Source organism: Oreochromis niloticus, linkage group LG11 (genome assembly GCF_001858045.2).
Source record: "Oreochromis niloticus isolate F11D_XX linkage group LG11, O_niloticus_UMD_NMBU, whole genome shotgun sequence".
Classification (NCBI taxonomy): domain Eukaryota; kingdom Metazoa; phylum Chordata; class Actinopteri; order Cichliformes; family Cichlidae; genus Oreochromis; species Oreochromis niloticus.
Window position 1 is genome coordinate 23,743,999 of NC_031976.2, and position 24,327 is coordinate 23,768,325.

The window sequence follows — 24,327 nt, forward strand, 5'->3', positions numbered from 1 at the left end:
TGTGCATATACAGTGTTACTGTCTTTCATCTGTCTGCTTACCTCTCACTCCTCGTGCTTCCTGTGCTCCTTTTGTGGTTTCCTGTTTTGTTTAATGTCTGGAATTTTGGGACTCTACGATCAGCCTTTTACAAAAAAAGAGCTCATATTCTGTTTGTTTTGCCGTCTCCTGTGTCTTGCGTTTGGGTCCAAAATCTACACTTGCATGACATGCTCTGGTACCCGTTTATTAGTCACTAGCTAAAACTGTATAAATATAGCCCAACTGTTAACACAGGAGACCTGCAGTAAATCCTGCCTCGATGACGGGTATAATGTACTGCTTTTGCTGAAACTAGAGAGGTATTTATTGAACTTTATTGCTGTTTTGGAAGCTCCATAGATGACAGTGCAGCTCAGCACCACGGACTAAAGACTCCAGAATGGCCATAAAGTAAAATCCACACCTCTCTAAAACAGTTTAGACAAAAACTAACATGCTAACTTTCACGAGGGAAAGATTCATTACAGCTTTGGAGGTTTTTTTTGTTTTTTGTTTGTTAAATTTTGAGAGGTGTACCTAATAAACTGGCCACTGAGTGCAGCTGTTTTGATGTTTAATGATCTTTAGAGCCTTTCCCTCTCTCGGTAGAATAAAACAATGTCTGTAATAAGCAAGTAATTTACTCAGTACTAACCTATCACAGGCTGCGTTTGTGTCCTCATTAACTGGAAACACTGACATCTGTCCTGTTCCCTTTCTTGTTGGCTCTCGTTTCTTCAGCCTTACAGTTTCATCTGTTTGTTATTTATTACAAACAAGCGTCTGTAACTGGCTGCTCCAAATGTGCTCCATCTCGTAAAGTAGGTTTGAAATCAGTAATTTGGAGATATGAATGGCATTTCAAATACAGAAGGAATGAAATTCTCTTGGAGTAGATGGTTGACGGCTAATTATACCATCCTCGGATACCAGGCTGTTTCGTTTGTAGCCTTCATACAGGCAGCTTAGTATTATTGTATCGTGGCATTCTGGTGCCAGAGAGAAAAACAAATTAGCCTGTGAAAGTGGCCTTTGTTATACGGCTTTGTGCTTGCTCCTCTGGGGCTTTTGGCTCATTTCTGCATTTGGCATTGAAATTGTTGAGAAACAAATGATTGTGAGACACGCGACGTGCTTTGGAATAAGAGGATTTGACGGGGGGTTGGGTTATCGATGGCGATGGTGGGCCTGTGAGCTACGCAGCCTGGGGGTAGGGCTGTATGTGTGCATGTGTATGCATATGTATATGAAGTGAAATGATTTGTGGTCCTATGGTGTTGCGTGGTGTTTTCAATGGGGGTTTTTTTTTCTTCTTTTTTTTTATAGGAGATGTAGGTCTAAATGCCTTTTTCTCTGCGACAGGTATGCCTTTGGTCGTCAGTCTGACTCCCGACAGGTAACCAGGCGTGTTGCTGCTCTCATGGCCTCGACAACCCTGCGAGTGTTCCCTGTCGCTGTGGTCACCATCCTGGCAGTGCTGGCGTCGTCTGCAGAGAAGCATGAGTGGCACTTCGATCCAGGTGGGATGTCATCTATACATGTGTAGAGCAGAAAACATCGTGTCCTCAGTTTGAATTTGTTTTTGTTTGTGTCCTATTATATCCCCCCAAACTCAGACATGATTGCATTTTCAAACCTGTTACCCTCTTCCTCTCCTTGGGCACAGCAAACGCCTTCCCCGCTGCTCTGAAATTCTCCTCACATTCTCAGATCAGTAAGGCTCATTCTCCATCCACTATCAACAGGCTATCCTGTGTCCTCTCCCTGTCTGCCAGCCAGTTGTGTGAAACAGGAGAATAAGATAGCTAGGCAGCCCCCCCCCCCACAACCGCCAGCTTGTCAAGACCGCTAATGCACAAGCAGTTCGTGAAAGTGTCAGTCAAAATGTCGGGGAAGGGAATGCATGAGGAGTTAGTGAATGTGTGCCAGCCAGGTGTAACCAGAGGAGGGTGTTTGCAGGGCGGTCAAACTTCGGACTGCAGCAGCTGCTCTGCGAATAAGAGCAAATTTGTAACTGTCGTTACTCTCTTAATTATACATTAAGTAGTGTTTAATTCATTAATTATTCTTGAAATTATCTCCCTGCTGCCAGCATGTGACATTTAAGCAATATTTAAGCTGATATAAAACAACAAAAACTGAAACGCAAAAACTTTTTGCTTGAAGTTGCTTAAATGGTACCCAAATTACAACTGAAACAAGTAGTCCAATTATTAGACATGACATTTGCATGGGCGGTATCTTGATTAGCATTGCTCTGGATAGCAAAACATACTCTAGCTGTGCTGTTCTGTCCTGTACATTAGCCACAAGTCTTTTGGTGCCAGAAGATTTAGATCTGTGGTGGACCTGATTGGATGCAGGTAAACAGTCCACATAGTTTTTATTTTTTTGTTTAGTATCTGTATTCATAAGAAGTCACCGGTGCAGGGAAAAGGAAATCTTGGCCCAGAGATCTGCTGGCATCATTGAAAGTAAAAATCAGGTGAGATGACTAGCCAATGAGTTCCCAGATTTTATTTGTCCAATGCTTTAATTGCATGATTACCAGACACCTGAAAAACTGGGAATATGTCCAACATCCTGAAAAATTAAGAAATTGTAACAAACAACTTCAACTAAATCAGAGAAGGGTAAAGAGAGTAAACTTTGTGGCAATTGCTTTGTTTTGTTTTTTGGCCTTGGTAATTTTGGTGCAGGCTTTCAAATAAAGTGCACATCTTACCAGTGGAGTACCAGAGACCCAAAATAGAATTGAACAGGTAATGGCTAACAGTAACACAGCCAGTGTTAGTCCTTGAAAGGCCTGATGGTGTTTTTGTTAAACTGAATATTTGATTCTAGTCATTTGTGTCTGCATCTCATCCACTGACTGCTTTTTAGCTTTCAAATCTCATTGGACGATGGATTGTTTTTCCCATAGACTGTATATAAAGGATGGACTGAATCACCAGGGCATCACCCGCTGATTTGTGACGTCTCGTTTAGAAGCTTTGGCTCGTGGGTCTGTAACTCACAAAACAAACACATTGTTTTATTTAAAAAAGACTTAAAACAAGCTATTAAGATCATCTGAAATATTCACTAACATGTTCTTTTTTCATGAACAGAGGAGTCTCCATCCCCTGTTGCCCATTCGAAATGTTTCTTCCATCTTTTATGTACATATTTTTATAAATGTATCCTTTTCCCTCTTGATCTTATGGTTTCTTGAGCTCTCGGTTGAAGTTTAGCTGCTGGTAGACGGTGATGGACTACGATCAGGGCAAACATTGTTCTCTGAAAGTAAAGATTCTTTTCCAAACAGTTTTCAAGAAAGACTTCTCTGATGGTCTCTGACACATAAGATTAAGCTCTATCTGGTTGTGCTTCTTTTTTTTTAATTTAACTGGCTGAAAAAAAATTATATAGTGAAAACTGAAGAGGAGTGATTATTGGTAAAAGGTTATTATTTACAGCTCTAATTAAAGAATTGTTTTGGGAGGAGTAATTGCCTGTTAAATGACTGTTTGATTTATTACTTAATCATATCCATGAATCTAGATAAATTAACAGGCTGTGTAGTGCAGTAGAGACACTCGCATTTTGTCTTGTAGAAATGATTAAATCAAGCTTGGCAGTTTGAGCAGCAAGGTTTGGTGCATGCGCTAAAGTTTAATGTAAGATGACAGACAGAGAAAGTGAAGCCAGAGGACACAGCGGGGCAGAGACGAGAGAGCGAGAGGTGAAAAGACTGCAGATGGCGGGCTGTTGACTGGCGATGTGGTATAATGATGATGATGTAATGAAATGGGCACCTGTCCTCAGGGTGCGGATGAATTTTGTGTGTGCGTGTGTGTGTGTTGCGTCCGTTGGGAGGTTTTAGGGTTTGTCATGCAGCCCGACATTCCTGTTCACTGAGTCAATGACAGAAACTGAGTTAGACGCCCACCCAACCCCCGCCTCTTTATGTCACCCTCAGCCAACCCTGCATATCACTGTTAGTACCCCCTTTCCACTTTATCACTGCCCAAACACTCCCGCAGCCTCTCACCCCCTCGCCTCCTCCCAGATAGCGCCATCGTTGGGTAATCCCTGCCTGGGACCACGCTATCTGGATCGGCTGATAGTGCTGCCGCTGGAGCAGAGTCGGTGCAGATATCTGAGACCTGTCTGTGTTCATTCCATCACCCTTAGTTTCTTTCTGGCTTTAGTTCTCTGTCTGCAAATGCCCAACAGAAACGGGATCACTGGAGCCCTAAGGAGGTGGCTTTGTGCGAGCTGGAGAGCTGCATGGAAAAACAAAAGGGGAAAAAAAGAGATGGGAAAGATGTGTTCTCAGAGATGACAGGTCACGGTATCTCACAGCGGGTGGCCTCATAAGCTGTGAGCATAAACTTGGAGGTGCATACGGGTATTACTGGCAGTCCGTCTAATGAAGTCACTTGTGACTGGTCAGAGAGATATTACCGGAATAAGTGACAGTGACATTACGCATTGCATGAACTCAGCAGTACCAATGGACATGAAAGCAAATAAAAGCAAAGGTAGGAGCGTTACATTTTTCCCCGTCCACTCACTGTCTGTGTGAGTTATGAAGCATGAAGTCCGGAAGTTTTCCCAGAGATGACATAACAACATTATGCTCCGTGACCAATGACGACCACTCACGCTCTAATGGAAATATTAAGTTTCCCCTGGACATGTGCTCCATACGGAGGAGAATTTTTCTCATATCTTTATCCGGCCTGTGTCTTCCTCTCCCTCTCTGTCTCTGTCTCCCTCAACCCTTCCCTTACAGCTCAGTGTCGTTACGCCCTGGGGATGGAGGATGGCACCATCCCAGATTCTGACATCACTGCCTCCAGCGCCTGGTCAGACTCCACGGAGGCCAAACATGGAAGGTGGGAAGTGTGTGTCTGTGTGTCTGTTGTACGTAGAGTTCAAAGGTTGCTCTCAAATACCTAAGCACATTTCCACAAACACAAACTTTTGTCTAAAATCTGTAGTTCTTCTCCCGCTTATGCTACAGTCACAACAAAAGTGATCTCTTTGCCTTTGAAACGGTTGCTTTGAAGATGGCCACAGTCAGCTGAGAAAGCAATAAAACAGCAATAAGATGAACTCAATGTGCAACTGAAGGTGATCAAATCTGTTGCAATCTACAGAGACAGAAATTCACAATACCTGTTTAGATTCAGAGTCCAGCCAGAACCTCAAAGAAAATGCAAAATGTGCATCGTAACCAGTATACAACCAGTTGGCAACCAGTATACACTGAGTAATGCATGGCAAAGAGACATGTTGCAGATGAGTTTCTGACTTGGATTGATTACAGTGTGTTGAATGTGTCTGTGTTTATGAATTAGATAACAGTTATTTTCAAACCTTTGCCAGTCTGTCTGATTTTAACTGCGGTTGTTTGGAACCTCCCACCATGCAACCTGTGCAACTGCCTTGTGATTAAAAGCCGGTCGCCACAAACACCTGCAGTCATCAGACATCTACAGACTTTTCCAAGTTGCGAGCAGGTTGCCGTCCCGTTTTTACCCTCCCGTGACTGAGCCATTGAAGAGTTACGCTTGAATTCTGCTTCAGCAAGAAATCTACTTCGTAACTTATGACGAAACCCATCTAACCCCACGCCGTAACCTCCAATGCCAGTCAGACTCAGTGAGGGCTGCGTCGACCCGAGATGAGTTACATTTCTCCAAAAAGGTGCATGCCGGGTTACGTGGAAAGTTATAACGCAGGGTTAAGAGCGGTTTCTGGTTACGATGGCTGAAAAACAGTTTTCAACATCAGTGATGTCACCGTGCACCAACACACACACCTTTGGGTTCACATCTGCATCAGAGCAACTAAGTGAAGGTTTCAGGGGATGATAAATTGCTTGATTTTCGTCCAAGTGCTATACTCTGTTACTATTAGAAAGTAAAAAATGGCAGATTTACAAGGTTTTTTAGGACGACAGCAGCGACTCGGCTTATTTTGGATGTGTGCTGTACAGTAATTAAATTCAGAAGTTCTTTTCCTATTATTCCTGGCTGTCACCGCTTTGATGTGGTGAGATAATACAGCTCAGACAGCAGACATCACCACGCAGTGAAAGTGTAACAGTGACTAAATGAATACAGACTTGATGTTCGCTGTGACGGATTACGTAACTCGAATAACTTCTCAGAGCGTGCGATTTGATTTTCACACCGTATTGAGATCAAAAAGAACAATTAGACGCCTGGAGAAGTAGGGAAAAAATGCAAAAGGATGGTTTGAGAGCAGAATGATTAGGGTTGATGTGAGGTGTAATGGATTGATGCACGCAAAACCACAGGTGTGGTGCTTCTAAAATTGGGTTGCTTTTTCTTTCCAAGCCAGCCACGGGAGAAAGCTTCTTATAAAGAAAACATAATCACCTCTTTGAATAGCAGCACCGACTGGGATCTCAGCTGGTTTCTACTTGATAGGGCGGATTTAATAGCCTGGTAGCGGTCGTCTGAATTGCCGCCCACATTTCTGATTTGTTCAGCGAATCATATGCAGAGTCTTTAAGTGTAGCAAAATGGTAATTGGGCCCAATTATCAGGCTGCGTTATCGTCTCTTTCAGGAGTCAAGATGTCACGCTGGCCACTTGTCATGCTCTGTAAAAGAGCTGCTGTTGTATTTAAACTCGCTGAGCAAAATTGAAGCGATCTCTCTTCCACAGGAATGAGATATTCCAGTGCTCATGGTCATGTCACGCCAGGCCGATGTGCTGTCTTATTTTCAGTCTGTTGGCACCGAGCTAAAGTAATTTTTAGCAGGTTTATTAGATTAAGGTGGAAGATGATAGTTTGTGTGTGTCTTCTTAAAACCTACTTGGTAATTAGATCACCACCTTATCTGTCTGGCTGTAAGGTCTGCAACATGCTACAGCCACGTGTAATGTGTGGGATCGTGCATGTGTGTGTTTGGGTTCACTTGCCTCCATCAGCTTGCTGGGTTGGGTCTCTTGGCAGAGCGTCTAACCATGTGGAAATGATTATTAGCGCAGCCTCTTTTTAAGGCACATCAGGGAGATCCAAAGAGAGAGAAAACAGAGAGAGCAGCGGACACGAAGTTTAAAATAAATAAATAAATAAAAATAAAAGAAGTGTGAGGTGGATGGCGTGCTGAAAGGTTGGGGGGAAATTAATCTGAAAGCAGGGTTTTTGAGGGAGGGTGGTGTGTGGAGGGAGAGATGCAGAGCTGGTAGGTGATTACTCTTGGCCAATGGAATACCAGCTTATTGGTTGGAGCAAGAGAGGAAATGATGGAGGGAATGAGTGAGCTGTGAACAATGGGAGACGAATGAAGAGTTGGCTGGTATTTAAGGAGGAATCAAAAGACAGACACACAGAGAGACGGGAGAAAAATGAGTTACTTGGCAGAGCGCTGTTCTGTAATGTTATCCATGCTGGCTGGTGCACGCTAGCTCTCCCTCCTCATCCTCTCTCCATTAGAGGACACTTGGTGGAGCCCTAATGTGTTGATATCATCTTGTGGTTCCCAGCAGCATGATCTCACCCGCTGAGGGGAGAACGGGAGTGATTAAAGTCCAAGCATCGCTGTCAGTGCGACCGAGTTGATACAGTGATTTGTTTTGGTGGTCTGAGCAGCAGCTTTCATTTTGAGAGAAGCCCCACGGTGGTCAGAGCGCGGTTGTGGCCTGGCGTCTGTTCCAAAGCTCCTCGGTACGAGTCGGAGTCGCACACAGCCAACTTTGTGGTCGTCGCGCGGCTGCTCCGCGGTGCTACTATGAACTTTTCTTCTCAGGGTTAGGGTTTGGGCTGAGTGAGAACCTTTGGTGCGTGTGTGGTCGTGGCAGGCCTGCGAGCAAAGATTGGTCCTGACGCTCGACACCGCACAGAGCTTGTTGTGAGGTTTGAAGAATGTGGAGGAGCCGGTAATTTTCACTCTGCTCCTTTCATCTCGTTTCCTCTCTTCATGAGCCGCTTGTGTTCTCTGCTTTTTCCATGAGATTGGTTAACTAAAGTAAACCAAGTGCACAAAAACATTTCAAGATAAAAACTAGACTTTTGAAAAGTGAAACCACATTCCAGACAAATAAACAAACTCTAATCCAAAATATATATATATATATATATATATATATATATATATATATATATATATATATATATAAAAACTGAAACCAACATTTTTAAACACTGAAAGCAGCAAATCCACTCTGGACCCTAAAGTGAAATTAAAAACACAGATTCAACATTAACTAAAAATCTAAAAAATCAATATACAGTAATAACAGGGGTCTGCAGGTTTTCTCAGTCTCTCTGTCTTTAGCCATTTCCGGGTTTCATGTGTCTTTCTCTCTTTGTCAGATAGTGTTGTCGTATTTATATGTGAATGTTTGGCTGCTGTAAAATCCAATTTGTGCTGGAGGAGGTTTGGACTGTTTACGCTGAATTCTCACTTGTACCTCTGCACACTGCCAGCACTCGGGGTTTTGATGCAGTCGGTCGGTAGCCACGTTTGTATCTGCGTGCGAGTGTTTGCGTGTGGGACTGGGATTTCGTGAACTTCCGACTTGTGTTTTTGCTTTAAACAACTTGCAGTTTGTTTTCCTTTACTGTTATCTGACATTATCATCTCTCTCCATCTCCGTCTCTTTCTCAGGTTGAGTACTGGAGAGGGGGACGGAGCGTGGTGTCCATTAGGATCCGTGTTCCCCAGCGGATCAGAGTACCTTCAGGTGGGATGCTCATCTTTTTCTGCTTTGATTTGCAGGTGCAGTTATTGCTCAGTACAGCTGCTGGTTTCGTGAAAGGTATTGATTGATATTTAATGATTAACAAGGTGTGAGTGAATTTGTAACCATTATAAAAGTCTGTTCAATAATTCAGACAGATCTTTACTTTGAGGTGGTTTTGCAGAAGCTATAAGGTTTCGTTGGGCATAATAATAAAGTGCAAACATACTGTTTATACATTCAGGAGAAAAAATGTAGAGTCTGCTTTTCTACTTGTGCATGTACATGTGCCAGAACTCTGGTTTCCTCCCACAGCTACAAACATGCTTGTTAGGCTAATTGAGGATTCTAAACTGGCAGTGAATGTGAAGGTTGCCTTTCTCTCAGTGTTAGTCCCTGTGATGGACTGGTGATCCGTCCGGGCCGTACACAGCATCTCGCCCATCACAGCTAGGATAGACTCCAAAGGTTAAGAAATCGGGTGGATGGATGTTTGTTACAGTTGTGCAACAAAGTGCAACAAAGATAGGATTTTATTTTACCAGTCATTATGTTTGTTACCTCTGGGCAGAGGCAGGGTCGCTGTTTTCCTTTTTCTTCTACTAATGCATGCGTGTGTCACTCCCAGCTTTTAGTAGATACTGAAAGACAGATAAGATCTCTTTATGCTCTTCATGAGTTCTCCTTTAAAAATCATTGAAATTGCAGTGGTGAAGAAGCTCTTAACTATAATCCTACAAGGACACACATTTGTCAGTCTAGACTGCGCTAATCATCTTTTTTCTACATCAAGGTCATCGATATCCTCCCAAATCAGCTCTTTGCATTCTGAGCACACACTTTTTAAACTATCACAAGCATATGAGAATAAGTCATAAAATATATTGAAATTGAAGCATATGAGTAAATATAGGTAAGTTTGGAAGCATCCCAGTACTTTTAAATCTTGTTGCCATTTCCAGCTTTCTGAGTGACATACGTTGTGATCATCTGTGATCTGTAGATTGACCTGCGCAGACTCCACTTCCTGGCTCTGGTCGGCACTCAGGGTCGCCACGCTGACGGACACGGTCAGGAGTTTGCACGCAGTTACCGGCTCCGCTATTCCCGAGATGGAGAGAAATGGATCACCTGGAAGGACCGCTGGGGCCAAGATGTAAGTGGGATTTTTCTCACGTCCTCTCCTTGATTACAAATGAACTGGATCCCTCTGTTTCTGTCACGCCTGGTAAACAAATGGAGCGAAATAACAGTTTGAATGTCATTAAATGAGCAAGTGGGGTGTCAACACAAGAAACATACAGCTGAGGGCGACTCCATTATTGATAGGATACGACTTAATATCCTGGGGCTGTTGAGTATAAATGAAGTGTTAATCACAGCTATCTGTATAATTCATTTGCATTTGATTTACTTATTATTCATTGTGAAGTTGAGCAGTTTGGAGCTAAGCCAAGCTAGACTCTTGCCTTTGCTTCCGGCTGAACAATGCAACGAATGCATGTGCAGAGTTCATATTATTTTAAAGCCCCTATTATTGCATCTGTTGAATATTTGATTTGGTGATACATCGTACTCTTTGTTTTGTACCACTCTTACATGGCAGCTTGGGAATTACAAACTCCGACAACAAAATGTTTAAGGAAGGCCTTACACTGTTTGGCTCTCACTTGCATTTATTATTCTGGACCTTATATTGACACACAACAAATATTGAGAAACTGCAAACCGAAGTAATTTTTTTGCGTTAATGTGTTTCATCCAAAAACAGCCCGAGGCTCTAACCTCTCAAATCAATCATTCTTTGCACCTTTATGTATTAAAGAAAAAGTTCAGTCGGTTCATTTCAGCTCCTCTTGGATTAACAAATACGGAAAATGCACTCTGAATAAAATCTGGGAGCCTTAAGGTGTGGATTTATTCAACCTTACAGTTATTAGCAGAGGCGAGCAACATGCTGTGTGATTGAATATTTGAACTGCTCTCCCTTAGGTGGTGTCTGGTAATGAGAATACCTACGATGTTGTGCTGAAAGACCTCGGACCTCCCATTGTGGCACGCATGGTGCGATTCTACCCCCTCGCCGACCGGGTTATGAGCGTTTGTCTTCGGGTGGAGCTCTATGGCTGCCTTTGGAACGGTGAGTGTGTTTGAGCGTGGAGTTGATGGACGCAAAGACGCACAACGTCCCGGATTTTACGGACACTCGTTTTGTCTGTGCTAGGCGATGCGTGCCCTCCAGATCAGATAAAATATTTCATATGGTGAAGATGGCTTAGCTGGCTGTCATCCCAGGTTTGATCCTGTATCAGATGGTAATGATCCAAGTGTGTGGGTTGTTTTTTTTTCCATGCATTCCATACATCGAATTGAGGCATTCAAATTTACAGCCTTTGTGGGATTTGGCCAAATAAAAGAAGCCCCATATTGATGAATGGTGTTGGTCTCCATGTTTGCTGAAGCACAACACTGACTCACTGAGTATTTATGTCTCCTATCCTGCCCCACCCACCTCCCTCAGACGCTCACTGAGTTGTCAGTAAATCACAACTGCCACTGGCACTATAAGACCAGTTCCCGGTCTGTGTCTTCAGGGACACCATCCCTCTGAAATAGGCTTGAATGTGGCTTTCGGCTCTTTTCCCTTTTCGTTTTTCCTACGGGCTGGAGATTATACAGAATCTACACAATGTGATGCTTTGCACACATTTGACCTTTTATTTCATTCCATATCAGATTTTAGAGAGGCAGCACAATGTCACCCCGTTATTATTCCTTAGCTTTAACTTTGGACCTAGTTGGCTCTCAAGCACTCACACACCGGTACCTGCAAATACTCACATCTAAAGACACATGTTTATGTGCAATCAGGGCGTGCTGCACATGTTATGTGAAGAATTGTGTTTATTTTGGGTAGCAAAGCACCGGGCTGGAGTCAGCGTTACTGACGTCACCTCTGTTCTCAGGGAGTGGGCTGATTAGGTGTACATTAGAGGCAAGGAGGCTCGAGTTCCGCTGGTTGATGGTGACTGGGGCCAAGCAGGCCCGAGAAGCCGGCCTTTTAGTTTGTTTTACTGCTTGAAGTCCAGCTGTAGCAGTTCTTCCCTGCAGCTGTGATTTGTGTTGGCTCTACATGTTGAACTACTCACAATGAAAACGGAAAAAAGTCTCGTTTTAAACGTCTTGTTTCAAGGAACTCTCGACTAATATTTCTTCCCGTCTTGCTGTGTTTCAGATGGGTTGAAGGCTTACACAGCTCCAGTGGGTCATGTCATGCAGCTGCCCGGCATGTCTGTGTATCTCAACGACTCCACCTATGATGGGAGCACGGAACAAGGGTAAGACGTGCATCTGCTCCGAGCATCTTTTCCATTTTCTTTTTTATGCACGAGTATGCTGGATTTCCATAAACGCCTGGATTTCGCTTTAATGGAAATGTGCAGGCATGGCCTCGTTTATAAATCGCGGCACTGCAGCGGCAAATGTGAAATATGATCATGACAACAATTCACACCACATTAGTGACACCCAGGAATGTGGGGTGAAGCGCTATCATGATGATATTTGTGGCTTCATCAATGGAGTAACAAAAACTGTGCTTATCACATCTGCTAGCTCTGAAGCCAAATCCTCTCATGAGCTTTATCCAGTCGGCCTAATCGAAAGGGAATGACATTATTTTCTTTAGTCGTTCGGGGATTTGAGGCATGTTTCCTGGCCATGAGGTTTTTGGTAGGGAGCCATGGAGGGGGTGAAATGGGGGTGGTGTCCAACCCTGCGTGGGCTGTGCACTTAATGGGGCTGAAATGTTTTGTTAGCCAGTGATGTAGCACTTTTGATGTAATCCAGACGCTCCCGTAGCAAAACGCACGGGTGAGGGCTCATATGGTCGGCAGTGGGGGGAACTGTTTGGGGATCCAGGTCTGTTACTTAGTGTTTGCTGTTTGCTGAGGTGTGTGTTTGTAGGGGAAAAAGGAAGTGGGGTTGAGGTTTGTGTTTGAACTTGTGTTCGTGTGTGTGCATCCTGGTGCACGCAGCTTTATTTCTGTTTTAAATGGTAAATGTACGGGTCCTTACAAAGCACTTTCTTCTCTTACTGAGCTCTAAAAGCCACACTCAGACACACAATTGGTGCTTTATTCTGTGCCTTTATACACTTTTTCTCTCTCTCTCTCTTTTTTTTTTTAACCTCTTGTGCGCACAAAAGCCAATTTGGGGTTCAGTAGCAATGCAATAAGTGCCCGAGGACACTTCAACACTTTGCACTACCTCATTACCTACAGCTACCTGTTGCATGTGTGTGTGCAGGATACAGTTTGGAGGCCTTGGTCAGCTGTGTGACGGTGTCCTGGGAGGAGACGACTTTACAAAGACTAAGGAGTTGAGGGTGTGGCCTGGGTATGACTACCTGGGCTGGAGCCGGGAAGCTCTCGGGCAAGGCAGCGTGGATATTGAGTTCCACTTTGAGAAACCACGAGTCTTCCACCACATGCAGGTAGGCACTCGAAGTTGTGCTTGTGTGCAGTAGTGCGTGTATAAATCTGTGCAGGGCGTTGTTATCTCTGCAGATAGCGTCGCTCTGCGTGTAAATCAGAGATGCCGTTGCGGCTAAAAGCGATAGTCAATGGTCTGTGCCTTCCAGGAGATCCACTTTGTAAAAATGATCATCTTTAGAAACCGTCACTCATTATGTGTTTATATAATCTCATATCAGGTCACATTTCAGTGTATTTCCTGTGTTTTTGTTCTGGGTGAACAATTAAGAGGAGATGGCAGGACTTTGTTCATGGAGATGTGAAACTGCCATAGTAAATGAAAGAAAGAGAGTTGGTAAATATCATTAAAATCTACATTTTTACAGTGTAAAATTGAACATAGACCTTGACTTATTAAAGAAAATGTGGCATAAATGGTTTCCATTTGCTTCCCCCTGCTCTCCCCTGTTTATTCACACGCCCATGTATTAATATTAATTTAAGAAATACTAATTTATTTATGGATTTATTTCTGTATTATTTTTTCTTTGCGTGTATTCCCGCTGGTAGAAAACTAATAGCTTTGTTCTGGCTGGTGCAGTTACACTTTGAATAATCCCCCCTTTATAAGCAGAAATGCATAAAGAACAAACACAAAAATAAATACATTTTGGGAAATAAACATGAGGGAAAATGCAAAGGAAAAATAATACATGTATAAACAGGGCAATCAGTACCAGGAGGGAAATGAACACAGGAGCTTATTAAAACTGAGATTTCTCCCCATATATAACATTTAAATTGATTGGTGCATTTAAGATCATATAAATGTATTTATTTAGTTAATATTAATTTTTTTGGCAGTTTAAACCCTCCACAGTTTCCATCCAACAGGAATCTCTTTGTCTGTGTGATACATTTCAAAGCACAGTTCAGTAAATGGGGCGTCCTTGATGCATATCATCCTTTTCAGCTTAAAATGAAGATCTTTTTTTCTAACTGTCTTTCTCATCTAAGTACACAATGATAAACCATGCAGTAAAGGCAAATGTGCCAAAAAAACCCCCAAAACAACTTAAGTTGAGAAAACCAGACAGCAGTCGAATCAAACTTTCTTTTTTATGGGCTACAGTCTGAACGTTTGGAGCACCTCGAAGCGTCAAGCTTATCGAAGGCACAAAAATGTTCTTTAACTTCTCTTAACTGCTCTGTGTCTGTCTTCCTGTCTTCCTGTGTTATGAACAAGCCATTAAGTTGACAAAGAAGTATTTATAATTAATACATTGTTTTGGTTGATTAATTATCTCATTAGCCCAAAACAATCATGTCCCATTTCTCCATCTGATGAAACTGCTTAGAAATTCCTTTGTCTCCAAGCAGCTCGGGCCCTAAAATGAACTCCATCAGCACCGTTATGTGTCTGTCGCTCTCTTTTTTTTAAACAGCACTAAGTTCCTTTATCTGCAGCGTCAGGAAGCAACGTTTTTACTGGAATAGCTCTGCAGCCATTTAATTAGTTTGAATGCGCCATTGTTTATGATGGGACAGTGCATCAGTGCTCGTCTCTCTGGGAGCCACCAAATTGCATCACAGTCTGTTTGTGCGTCTGTGCGGCTTTTGGGGTTAGTTTGTGGAGCAATGAGGGGGATAATGGTGTGAAGCAACCCAGTTTGAATTATAACTGTGTTGTCTCATTGGACGCGGACTGGAATGTCGGTTTGGGTGAGAAGAAGCACCATATACATCTCTGTGGATTGAACAGCCTGCATGCCTTATAAAGGGCACAAGTAATTACTCTGAAATCTCCTGACAGTGACTGAACATTTTTTGAATCTTTATTTTCTTTTTCCACGTGTTTTTCCACAGTTTACCTCCGTTACCTTTTAAAAATCTCTCCCAGCGGTATTCACGGTGTTTTTCCTACGCTTATCCTGTTTTTCTTGCCTTTTCCCCAGTGGTTTTCATACACTAACCTCAACTGACACGCAGCGTTACACTAGCCTGCCCGAACGGATATGTCAGACACACAGGTCAAATAAACAAGGAGAGGGAAGCTGAACCTGATTCTGGCTTGACTCGTCTCTGAAGACCGCAGTTCCTCAAACTGCGTTTAATGAGAGAAATCTGCCCTTTGACATTTTGTCAGCCATAACCTGCACTTCTTACACATTTTCTAAAGTTTCGGTTCTGTTCTTTGGGCCTTTTTGTCCAACATTTTTGCCCGTGCATGTGGACGTAGACAAATATATCCCTTGATTTCTTAACGTGTGTCTTACATTAAGCTTTTGGTGAGTCTCTTGCAGCTGCATTCCCTGAAGGAGTAGTAAATTTCCTCATTTCTGTTGACTTATCAGAGCTCTACCACCAACTTCCAGTGCATACCCACACACCCCATTTTGTCCCCTTTCCAAATAGAAACACTTGCACACCGTGTGTGTGTGAGAGAGAATTAACATGTGGATTAGGTTAGAGCAGCTGGCCTTTAAGTGTGTAAGGTTTATAGCTAACCTGTCAGAACAGCCTCTGCTTTCTAAGAGGGAAAATTTTTTTTTTTACCATCTCGTTCTTAATTTTCAGTCTCTTAGATCTATAGTTTTGACCTCAATTGACCAACCTCCATCTTCCCCCACATCCTCGTCTCTTCTTGTCAAGCTCCTCTTTCCGCTTCCAGCCACAATGACTCCTCGTATATTAATTCAGCTTTTATGGATTCTTCCGTCTTTGGCCTTTCCCTGCTTGTAAAACAGAGAAGATATATCCTCTTTTCTCTTCTGTCATACACTTTCTTTTCTTCTATCCTTCTTCTCCCCTCCTGTGTTCTAATTTTGTTAATTTGCAGCCCGGCTCTGCTCTAAGTCGTGCCAAAGCAATTATGGCTCAACAGAAAGAGAATGTGTCATTAATTTTGTGTGTTAATTTAATCTCTTCCTGCCTTTCCGCGGATAATGAATGACAGAGGTCTCAAGGTTTTCCAGATATTTCCATGAGCTATTTCCGATGTACAGGTAGTGAAAAGATTTTTTAACTGATTGCAACTTTTTTCCGCCCCCGTATCTGTTCTTTCTTTTTTTGCTTCTCTGCACTCACACAATTTTCTCCTTCCTCTAGGTGCACAGTAATAACCGTCACACACAGGGTGTGAGGGTTTTCAGCAAAGTGGAGTGCCTTTTTAAGCCTGGCATCCTCCAGCCATGGTCCTCTCCTGCCCTCACCTTGCCTGTGCCCCTCGAGGATCTAAAGGACCCCTCGTCACGACCCATCTCTCTCCCACTGGGCGGCCGGCCGGCTCAGATCCTCCGCTGCAAATTCTACTTTGCCGACCGTTGGCTGCTCATCAGCGAGATATCTTTCCTCTCTGGTAGGAAACAGAATTGAGTATGTCCATTTTTTTCATCTGTGAGATGTGTATTTTTGCCACTCTGGCAGGCGGTTTTTGCTTCTATAGACGCTAGGCGCTTACGTCACACATATCCTAGCAACTTGAACTATCGTGGAAGTCAAGCTGAGATTTGGCTTTGTCTAAGGCAAGGCTAAATATAGATGGCACCAAAACAAAAAGCCAAAAAATACCGACCTGTGAAAGATTGGATTTTCATCCACGCTACAGCAATCAGCTTTCTTTAGGTGTTCAGTGTAAAATGTAAGTAAAGTGGAGCTGCTGATCTGTATTTCTGTGGCTTTTAGAGTCAAGCTTTCAGCCTTTTAACTGATCAACATGATCAGCATTTGAGAGTCCTCTTTTGGACATGAAGAGAAGAATCAAGCTATTCTCTGAGACATTATCGGTACTTTCCTATTCAGAATTTTAAAAACCCAAAGCAACCCATCTGTGAACATAATTAGCGTTCATTCTTTTCTACCTGATCTAAAACACTATTTTTTAAAAAGTGGCTATTTTCCCTCCATCTGTTGTCTTCATTATCTGCGTCTAGGTTACAACAATCAGGCGCAGCATGAAGGCGAACAAAGAAAGATGAGTTTCATGCCTATCTGAGTCAAAGTCGGATAGAGGACTCCTCTGCTCTCAGCTTCAGATTACTGTGACTAATTAAGCTGTCTTTTCTAGTTAAAAACACTGTCAGGTGTAGTTGGATAAGAATCAGCCAAGTTATCTCACCAAACTCAGGTGGCTCAGATCAATGGACCCAGCAGTGGCCTGACACGTCTTGCTGCTGGACTCGAGCCAGACTGGTGATAAATTACCGAATGAGGTTTGGTTCAAGCGTCTGACACGGACAGTAAGAGCGCACGAGGTCTATAATGGGCGTTACTCACAAAACTACCGACAAATGCAGCTGTATGTTGTATTAGCTAGAGCTGGCTCACATCTGGTATCACAGTGCAGTCGGCCTGGTTGATAACCTGTTACTCAACTATCCACCGGGCTAGCATTGCTGGCTTAGAGGTAATTTCAGAGTCAGATGTTCCTTACACCCTCTAATCACGTATGTCCACAGTCTATCTCTTACATTAGGGGGTCCATATAAACATTCTGCGCTCATTCATTCTGCATTCAGCAGCTGAGAGTATCCTCAGAGCTCCTCTGCTGTCAACTTTCAGAAACCGAACTCCTTCCAGCTCCCCAGTCGACTCCTGCATTAACATTTAGTCATACGTGAGCTACAAGACCGAGATGCTGGGTGTGTTGTGCAAACAAAACAGAGTATGTTATTTGATTACCTACCGGGGGTTAGTGAGCTAACACAATCAGTCATGTTAATCAATAAGGAAAGGATCAGTTCCCAGTCAAAAACAAGGTAATTAAATCCAATGAAATGAATAGGCTTTCTCTGGAATAACAACCAGCTGTGACCACAGTCACTGTTTCCTCACAGCTGAGGGCTACCAGAAGGTGTGCTGCGTCACATAAAACCCTCTAAACACATAAAACATGATTTATTTTCATTAAATTGACTTCTCCCCCTCCCCTCTGTCTCTTCTTGGTTATTCAGAGCCGTTTGAGGAGGATGTCACAGACACTGATTTATTTCCTCCAAATATTCCCAAGATTCCTGGCACCAAATCCTCTCCTCCTCCTGTTAATGTCACCTCCTCTGCTCCCACGTCGAGCCGCGGTGCCTTCAATTCCACTACCGGGCCTACTGGTGAGTCCCACGCTTCCCCTCTATCCCTCTGCTCATCACCCCGACATTTATCTTCCCTCTCACTCTTTCCACTTACCATTCCTTCTCTGTTGTCTCCTTTTATCACCCGCCGTGCTCTTTCATTTACCCCTCCGTGGTCCATGCTGCGCTCTACTGCATCTCTAATTCCCCTGATCTCTCTATCATCTCCCATCTCTTATTTTCCAGTTGTGATGAGTGTAAGCATGTCGGCAGTGCATCTGTGTCATGCGTATGAAGCAGATCCTGAGGCATGCAGCGCCAAAGGAGGCACGTGTTTGACTAGCCTCTGTCGTCATCACGAGCTCTGAAATTTCTTTGCCTGAACCTCTGTGCCAGATCCTTATCTAACACAGTGTGTTGTATTTAAATGCAGGAGAAATCAGGCTTAAAATTAAAGGTCAAATTTTTCATTATGTTTTTTTTTTGATAACAGTGTGGCTTTTAAAAAGTTTTTTGAACTTTAATGATTGTTGTATTGGAGTAAAAGAAAAAAGCCAGAATTCTGCTTTCCAGGATTTTTTTTTTCCTCTGCTCATCACTCTCTTCTGAGTCTCCACCACTTTTCTTCTCATGCCTTCCTCCTTTGTCCATCCCTCGCTCCTCCAGAACCCCCCACCACCACCACCGCTGTCATGATGGACACCACTGGTAACTGGACGCTTTCAGGTGAGAGGAAAAAAAGAGAAGAGAGGGGATGATCAGAGGGGTGGGGAAGCTAGCTCCATCCGCTCTGGCCCTCCTCCAACATCTTAAAACTGTCCCATTGCTCGGTAGAGAGTATGAAGTATAATGGGAGAGGGATTACAGGGGCAGTCTTTGGCACTGGGATCTGTCCCCTGGGTTTGAAGATATACAGCTGGAGGAGAAAACACTAACCAAGCTATAGTAAAATTTATTTATGTATGAATAACAACTGGGCTTCCTGTGGTCTCACAAACTGCATGTTTTTCGGGAACTGGCTCTAGTCTCCACAGCTAAACAATAACAGGCTTTTTAGAAAGCTGGAAATGGTTTTCTGTGGCGTGTATGCTGCTTTGTCCTCGTTACTGGCTGCGGTTGAAGGGCTTTGTTTAGGTTTATTTATTACCCGCATGGTGTTGAACTGACAGACAAAAAGGGGCCGTCTTCTGCTCTGACATTGTAATGTATCAATTGGTGGTACATGTGCGTGCATTAGCGTGGGCGCAGGTGTATGTTTGTTGATGATATGCATTTATGTGCGCACACCCACGGAAATGCATTATGCGCCATATTGCATGAGTTTCTCTGGTGCCTTTAAGGGTTTGTTTATGGGCAAAAGTTTACACTAAACTATACCGAGGAAACTCTTTCATTCATCATTCAAATAACACGCCACATTTGACCTTCAAAGGAGGAGAAATAGCTGCTTGATTCTGATTAATAGTTGACTTTAAAGCGCTGCATAAAGCCAAACAGTGTTGACATACTGTTCTCACAGCAGCGGGCTCTGAGAAGCTCTCTGGTATGAGCGGGCATACTAAATGCATTCTCACACAGGCAATCCCTATCAGATGCTTTGTAAGCCTGATGAAACCGCGTTGGTGTGTGACCTCGGTGAGAGCGTGACTGTGCCGAAAGAGCAAATCCTCGCAGTCTGACCAGAGCATTAACTCAGACCAGCGTGCGGTCTCTCACAAAACAGCCACACACGAAGACCCCGGTGTTGCATGGTGATCGATAGACATGACGTCAGACCCGCATGCAACTTTCAGGAAATCAAGGAAACATGCTAACATTTCATCCTCCATTTGCCTTCTGCAGGGCCGGCGTTTGCTGCTGTTACTCCGAGGGCGGGGCTTCCCGTGGCTAAAGACGACAGCAGCAATACAGCCATTCTGATTGGCTGCCTGGTGGGCATCATCCTTCTGCTCCTGGCTGTGATAGTTGTCATTCTTTGGAGGCAGTACTGGAAAAAGTTACTGGGAAAGGTGGGTCCAGACTCGGGTCACATGGCATTCCTTTTTAAACTGGCGCTCATGGAGGATCAGCTCACGAAACATTTTCTTATTTGTCCCAAGTGGTTTATATTCATCCGATCTTGGGTTGTATCCAAAGTCAGTCATTCGTTCACAATTCCCTTACTCCCTGTTTTGGGAATTTTATGTCGGTGACTGTATAGTCAGTTAAACTTTCCAACATGCTGGTGACACAGGACAAAGGTAGACTGTGGAAGAGATACAGAGGTTAATAATAACTAATGATTAAATGCAGAGTGGTGTATAAACATGCAGAAAGTGAAAAAGAAACACTCAGTGCATCATGGGAAGCCCCCAGTAACCCAGGTGTGTTGCAGTATAACTAAGGGAGGGTTTAGGGTCACCACATCCAGCCCATTTTAAAGTATATGTGCACTGTGGGATACTTTTAGTGCATAAGTATAGTAATACTTCATATCTGAGCAGCTCTACAGAAAAGCCAACTCATTATATACTCACAATGAGTAGTGTGGGCTTTTTTCTTTTTAAACATAGTCCTGATGTTATTAGCCAAACTTTTGAAACTTTGTCTTTTCCCACGCTCGTTCCAGCTAAAACATGTTTGTTTACTTTTGCTGAAAGCCTTGAAAACCTCAAAAATTACGATAATTTCTTAGAGAACCGAAAATGGTAACCGGTAATTTTGCTGTTAACAGATTCAAGTGGAACTACTTTCTGCTGAATAAATGGCTCTAAGCGAGAAATGTGATTAGGCTGAGCTGTTCCTTTTACCCGATTTTAAGTGATTGATGGCGTCCTGAGATAACAACTGCCAGTCTTTTGGCAGAGACACTCTGCATTTCCATCTGGATGTGTAGTGGGAATCATTTTACATTTATTGCTAATTGTGTAACGATCAGTGCCCGTTTCCACAGTTTGATCACACATCTGCTCCGGAGACTCAGATGGTGTATTTATATTGCCTGAATACTCTGCCCTCCCCAGGCCCAAGGCAGTCTGTCCAGTGATGAGCTGCGGGTTCACCTCTCCGTCCCCTCGGACAACGTGGTCATCAACAACACCCACAGCTACTCGAGTCGCTACCAGCGCATCCACACTTTTCCGGATGACCGTGACCACGACAGAGAAGCAGAAGGGGAGTATCAGGAGCCCAGCGCCCTGCTCCGGCCCCGAGATCACAGAGACAGCACAGGTACCTGCTCAGTTATGTAGGATATGGATGGAAATGTTTGATTCATTGAGGGATTAAAGATTTCTGTTGTAGCTGCTCAATCCACAGAAATCAGTCTTAGTTTTGATTGATGCTAAACATGTGGTGACAAAGATTGATCAGCCACTTACAGCTGGCTTGGAAACGATGCACTCTTCCACATGTACAGTGTGTAAATTTCTACATTGTATGCGGTTTATACGGATTGCTTTGTTGATCATATCAGAAAGCAAACACATTTGGAGACGGGGGAAAAAATGTGGCATGAATGTCAAGAAAACAATAGTTTTACAACACGTTCCACCACGCTAAAGTAAATCAAACTAAACACCCTGCGAGGGAGAGGGCCTCCATGAAGATGCACAGCGCAGAGGGGGCACAAAAGAGCTATTGTTCTGAGAAAAGGGAAGAAAAGCAACAAGGGAGGGGGGAAAAAGATGAGTAAAGAAATAAAAGGCATTCCTTTGCTTGCATTGTACCGCAGGAGGTCGGCATGCCGTCTTTACTAGGCGCCTGTGTGAATTTGAAATAACACGAGTAACAGAAACATTATTTTATCCACTGGTTCTTGTTATGTTTGATTGTTGCCTGAGTTGTGTTAACTTGCCTGTTTTTGCAATGCACTTTTGTTCTGTGCTCCATGTGCCAGTGCAACCCCACCTCATCCCTTTTTATTATGATGGATATGCTAACATTGTCATGCTAATGATTGGTATTTTGTTTTGCTGTGTGTGTACTTTGTGCCACTTTCTGTGCGTTGTACGATCCACTTTGTGGTGCCTGTGTATACCCCACCTCGCCCCGTGCATCCTCTTGTGTGTGTGTGTGTGTGTGTGTGTGTGTGTGTGTGCACTCCCAGCCTTGCTGTTAAACAACCCAACCCATTACCTGCTCCTACCAGATCACAGAAAAGGCTTGAGAGCGTTAGTCGTCCCCAGCTCCACACAGGTTCGGGAAAAGAGCCTCAATGTGCCCCAGGGTAAGAGACCTCAGACTGGGCCAACAGTCAAGAGGGGCCCCTGCTTCATTACCTACCTATCCATCTGTAACTACCTGAGTCGAGACAACAGATGTGCTGTCGCAGTCGAGGCACAAACATTTCTTCCTACATAGAATTAGTGTACTTTGCATGTGTCTGACCTCTCCTCTCATTTCTCATTCACTCACCACTCAAATTACTCATTGCTTGTTTGAAGGGATGGTTTGGCTCTTGGGTAATTCTAAAAGTGTTCACTGACTAACAGACTCAGACTTTTTTTTTCTTTTAATAAAGCTTGGAGCGAGCTGAGCCAAGCTGAAAGCATAGCTGTCATAATAGCAGTCATGCTGCTGCTAGATGCACTAAGCAGCATGGCTGTAATGATCAACTGGACAGTCCCCCCTTGTAGTTTGTACCTTTCACTGAGTTACCGAGCAACTCAAAGCCTTTATTTCTGAAGGGAAATAAAGGTACTGGCCACTTTATTAGGGTTGCACCCTTTTATGCCTTCAGAAGTGCCCTACTGGCACCCAGTGTGGTCTTCTTGCTGTAGCCCATCTGCTTCAGGGTTTAAAATGTTGTGCATTCAGAGATGCTCTTCTCTCTTCATTCAGAGTTGCTCCTCACTTATAACGAGTGGTTATTTGAGTTATTCTTGCCTTCCTATCAGCTTGAAGCAGTCTGGCCAGTCTCCTCTTACCTCTGACTTCAAAAAGGAGTAACTGGATATTTTCTCTCTTCGAGTTCATTCTCTGTAAACCCAGAAATGGTTGTGTGGGAAAATCCCAGCAGATCAGCAGCTTCTGTAATACTCAGACCAGCCACCAACATCCATGTCACATTCAGAGTCAGTTAAATCACATTTCTCCCTCATTATGATGCTCGGTTTGAACTTCAGCAGGTCTCTTGACCTTGTCTGCGTGGCTAAATGCAGTGAGTCACCGTCATGTGATTGATCATATTTATGCTTTCTTTATCTCACTGTTGTTAGTGAGCTTGTTTTTTTTAAACTTCATTTTACAGAAAAAGCAAATACATCAGAGGACAAATGTATACAAGACATAAATCACAAGAAGTATTGTGACAAACTTTATCAGACGAATAATTCTAAGCGTCTTCTGAGACGGTCACAGTTTTTGTTGCTGTGTACTAAGTGGTATTTCTTGATTTGTCATACCACAAAATTAGAGAAAATGTGAATTATTATTTTCAAAATTTCAAATGACATTTCTAAATTTAATTACAAATTAATTACTGGTCACAAAAGCAAAGTTTGAATAGAACAATGTACATTTTTTCTACCTTGGAGCTCACCCAATAGTTTCTGTCTTTCTGTTTCTCTACTTGGTGTTTAATTAAATGGACAGCCTACATTGGTCTTCACAATCCACAGCAAAAATAAAAATCACAGTATTGTTTTCTTAACTTGTACGTCTATCTGTTTTTAATAAATAGAAGCAGCATTATTAAAAACACTGAATTAATAATTAATTACAAGGCTCAGTCCTGGATCGTAATCCTGGCGCCACGTCTGCAGTCATTCCTGGACTCTTCCACAGTTCCCACCATTGACTTCGACATTTGTGGGTTTGATTGAATCATTAATTATCGGACGGACCGCAATAAAACTTGCCTCGATCATCTGGTCACAATTTTAATTTGTCTAATAATTTGGTTCATGGCCAAAAACCAGTCAAACTAATCCTGACCAGTCTCTTGTGCACGTTTTGCTACCTGTTTAAAATTAGCATGTTAGTCCTGCCGCTGTGAGCCTGTTAGATGCTGCTGTTTGCAATCAATCACAGCTGTACAGAACTGCAACGTGGCTTATTTTTCTTAATTTTTTCCTA

The 24,327-nt window shown here is 43.2% G+C and overlaps 1 protein-coding gene across 5 annotated transcripts in view; it reads left to right on the plus strand.

Annotated features, from left to right (window-relative positions):
- The window catches only part of ddr1 (discoidin domain receptor tyrosine kinase 1), a 49,912-nt gene that overhangs the window by 16,729 nt on the left and 8,856 nt on the right, over positions 1-24,327 (plus strand). For 2 of the 5 annotated variants that reach the window (XM_005455497.4, XM_019364807.2), the window contains exons 2-14: positions 1,384-1,541; positions 4,802-4,904; positions 8,657-8,732; positions 9,733-9,885; positions 10,722-10,869; positions 11,965-12,067; positions 13,038-13,224; positions 16,313-16,562; positions 18,157-18,309; positions 18,937-18,996; positions 20,113-20,279; positions 21,273-21,480; positions 22,358-22,477. In XM_005455497.4, the coding sequence (XP_005455554.1) occupies positions 1,442-1,541; positions 4,802-4,904; positions 8,657-8,732; positions 9,733-9,885; positions 10,722-10,869; positions 11,965-12,067; positions 13,038-13,224; positions 16,313-16,562; positions 18,157-18,309; positions 18,937-18,996; positions 20,113-20,279; positions 21,273-21,480; positions 22,358-22,477 (1,828 nt within the window). In that variant the 5' untranslated portion in view covers positions 1,384-1,441. The remainder of the gene's footprint in view (positions 1-1,383; positions 1,542-4,801; positions 4,905-8,656; positions 8,733-9,732; positions 9,886-10,721; positions 10,870-11,964; positions 12,068-13,037; positions 13,225-16,312; positions 16,563-18,156; positions 18,310-18,936; positions 18,997-20,112; positions 20,280-21,272; positions 21,481-22,357; positions 22,478-24,327) is intronic. The other 3 variants (XM_005455496.4, XM_005455498.4, XM_019364808.2) reach the window with 3 other exon arrangements.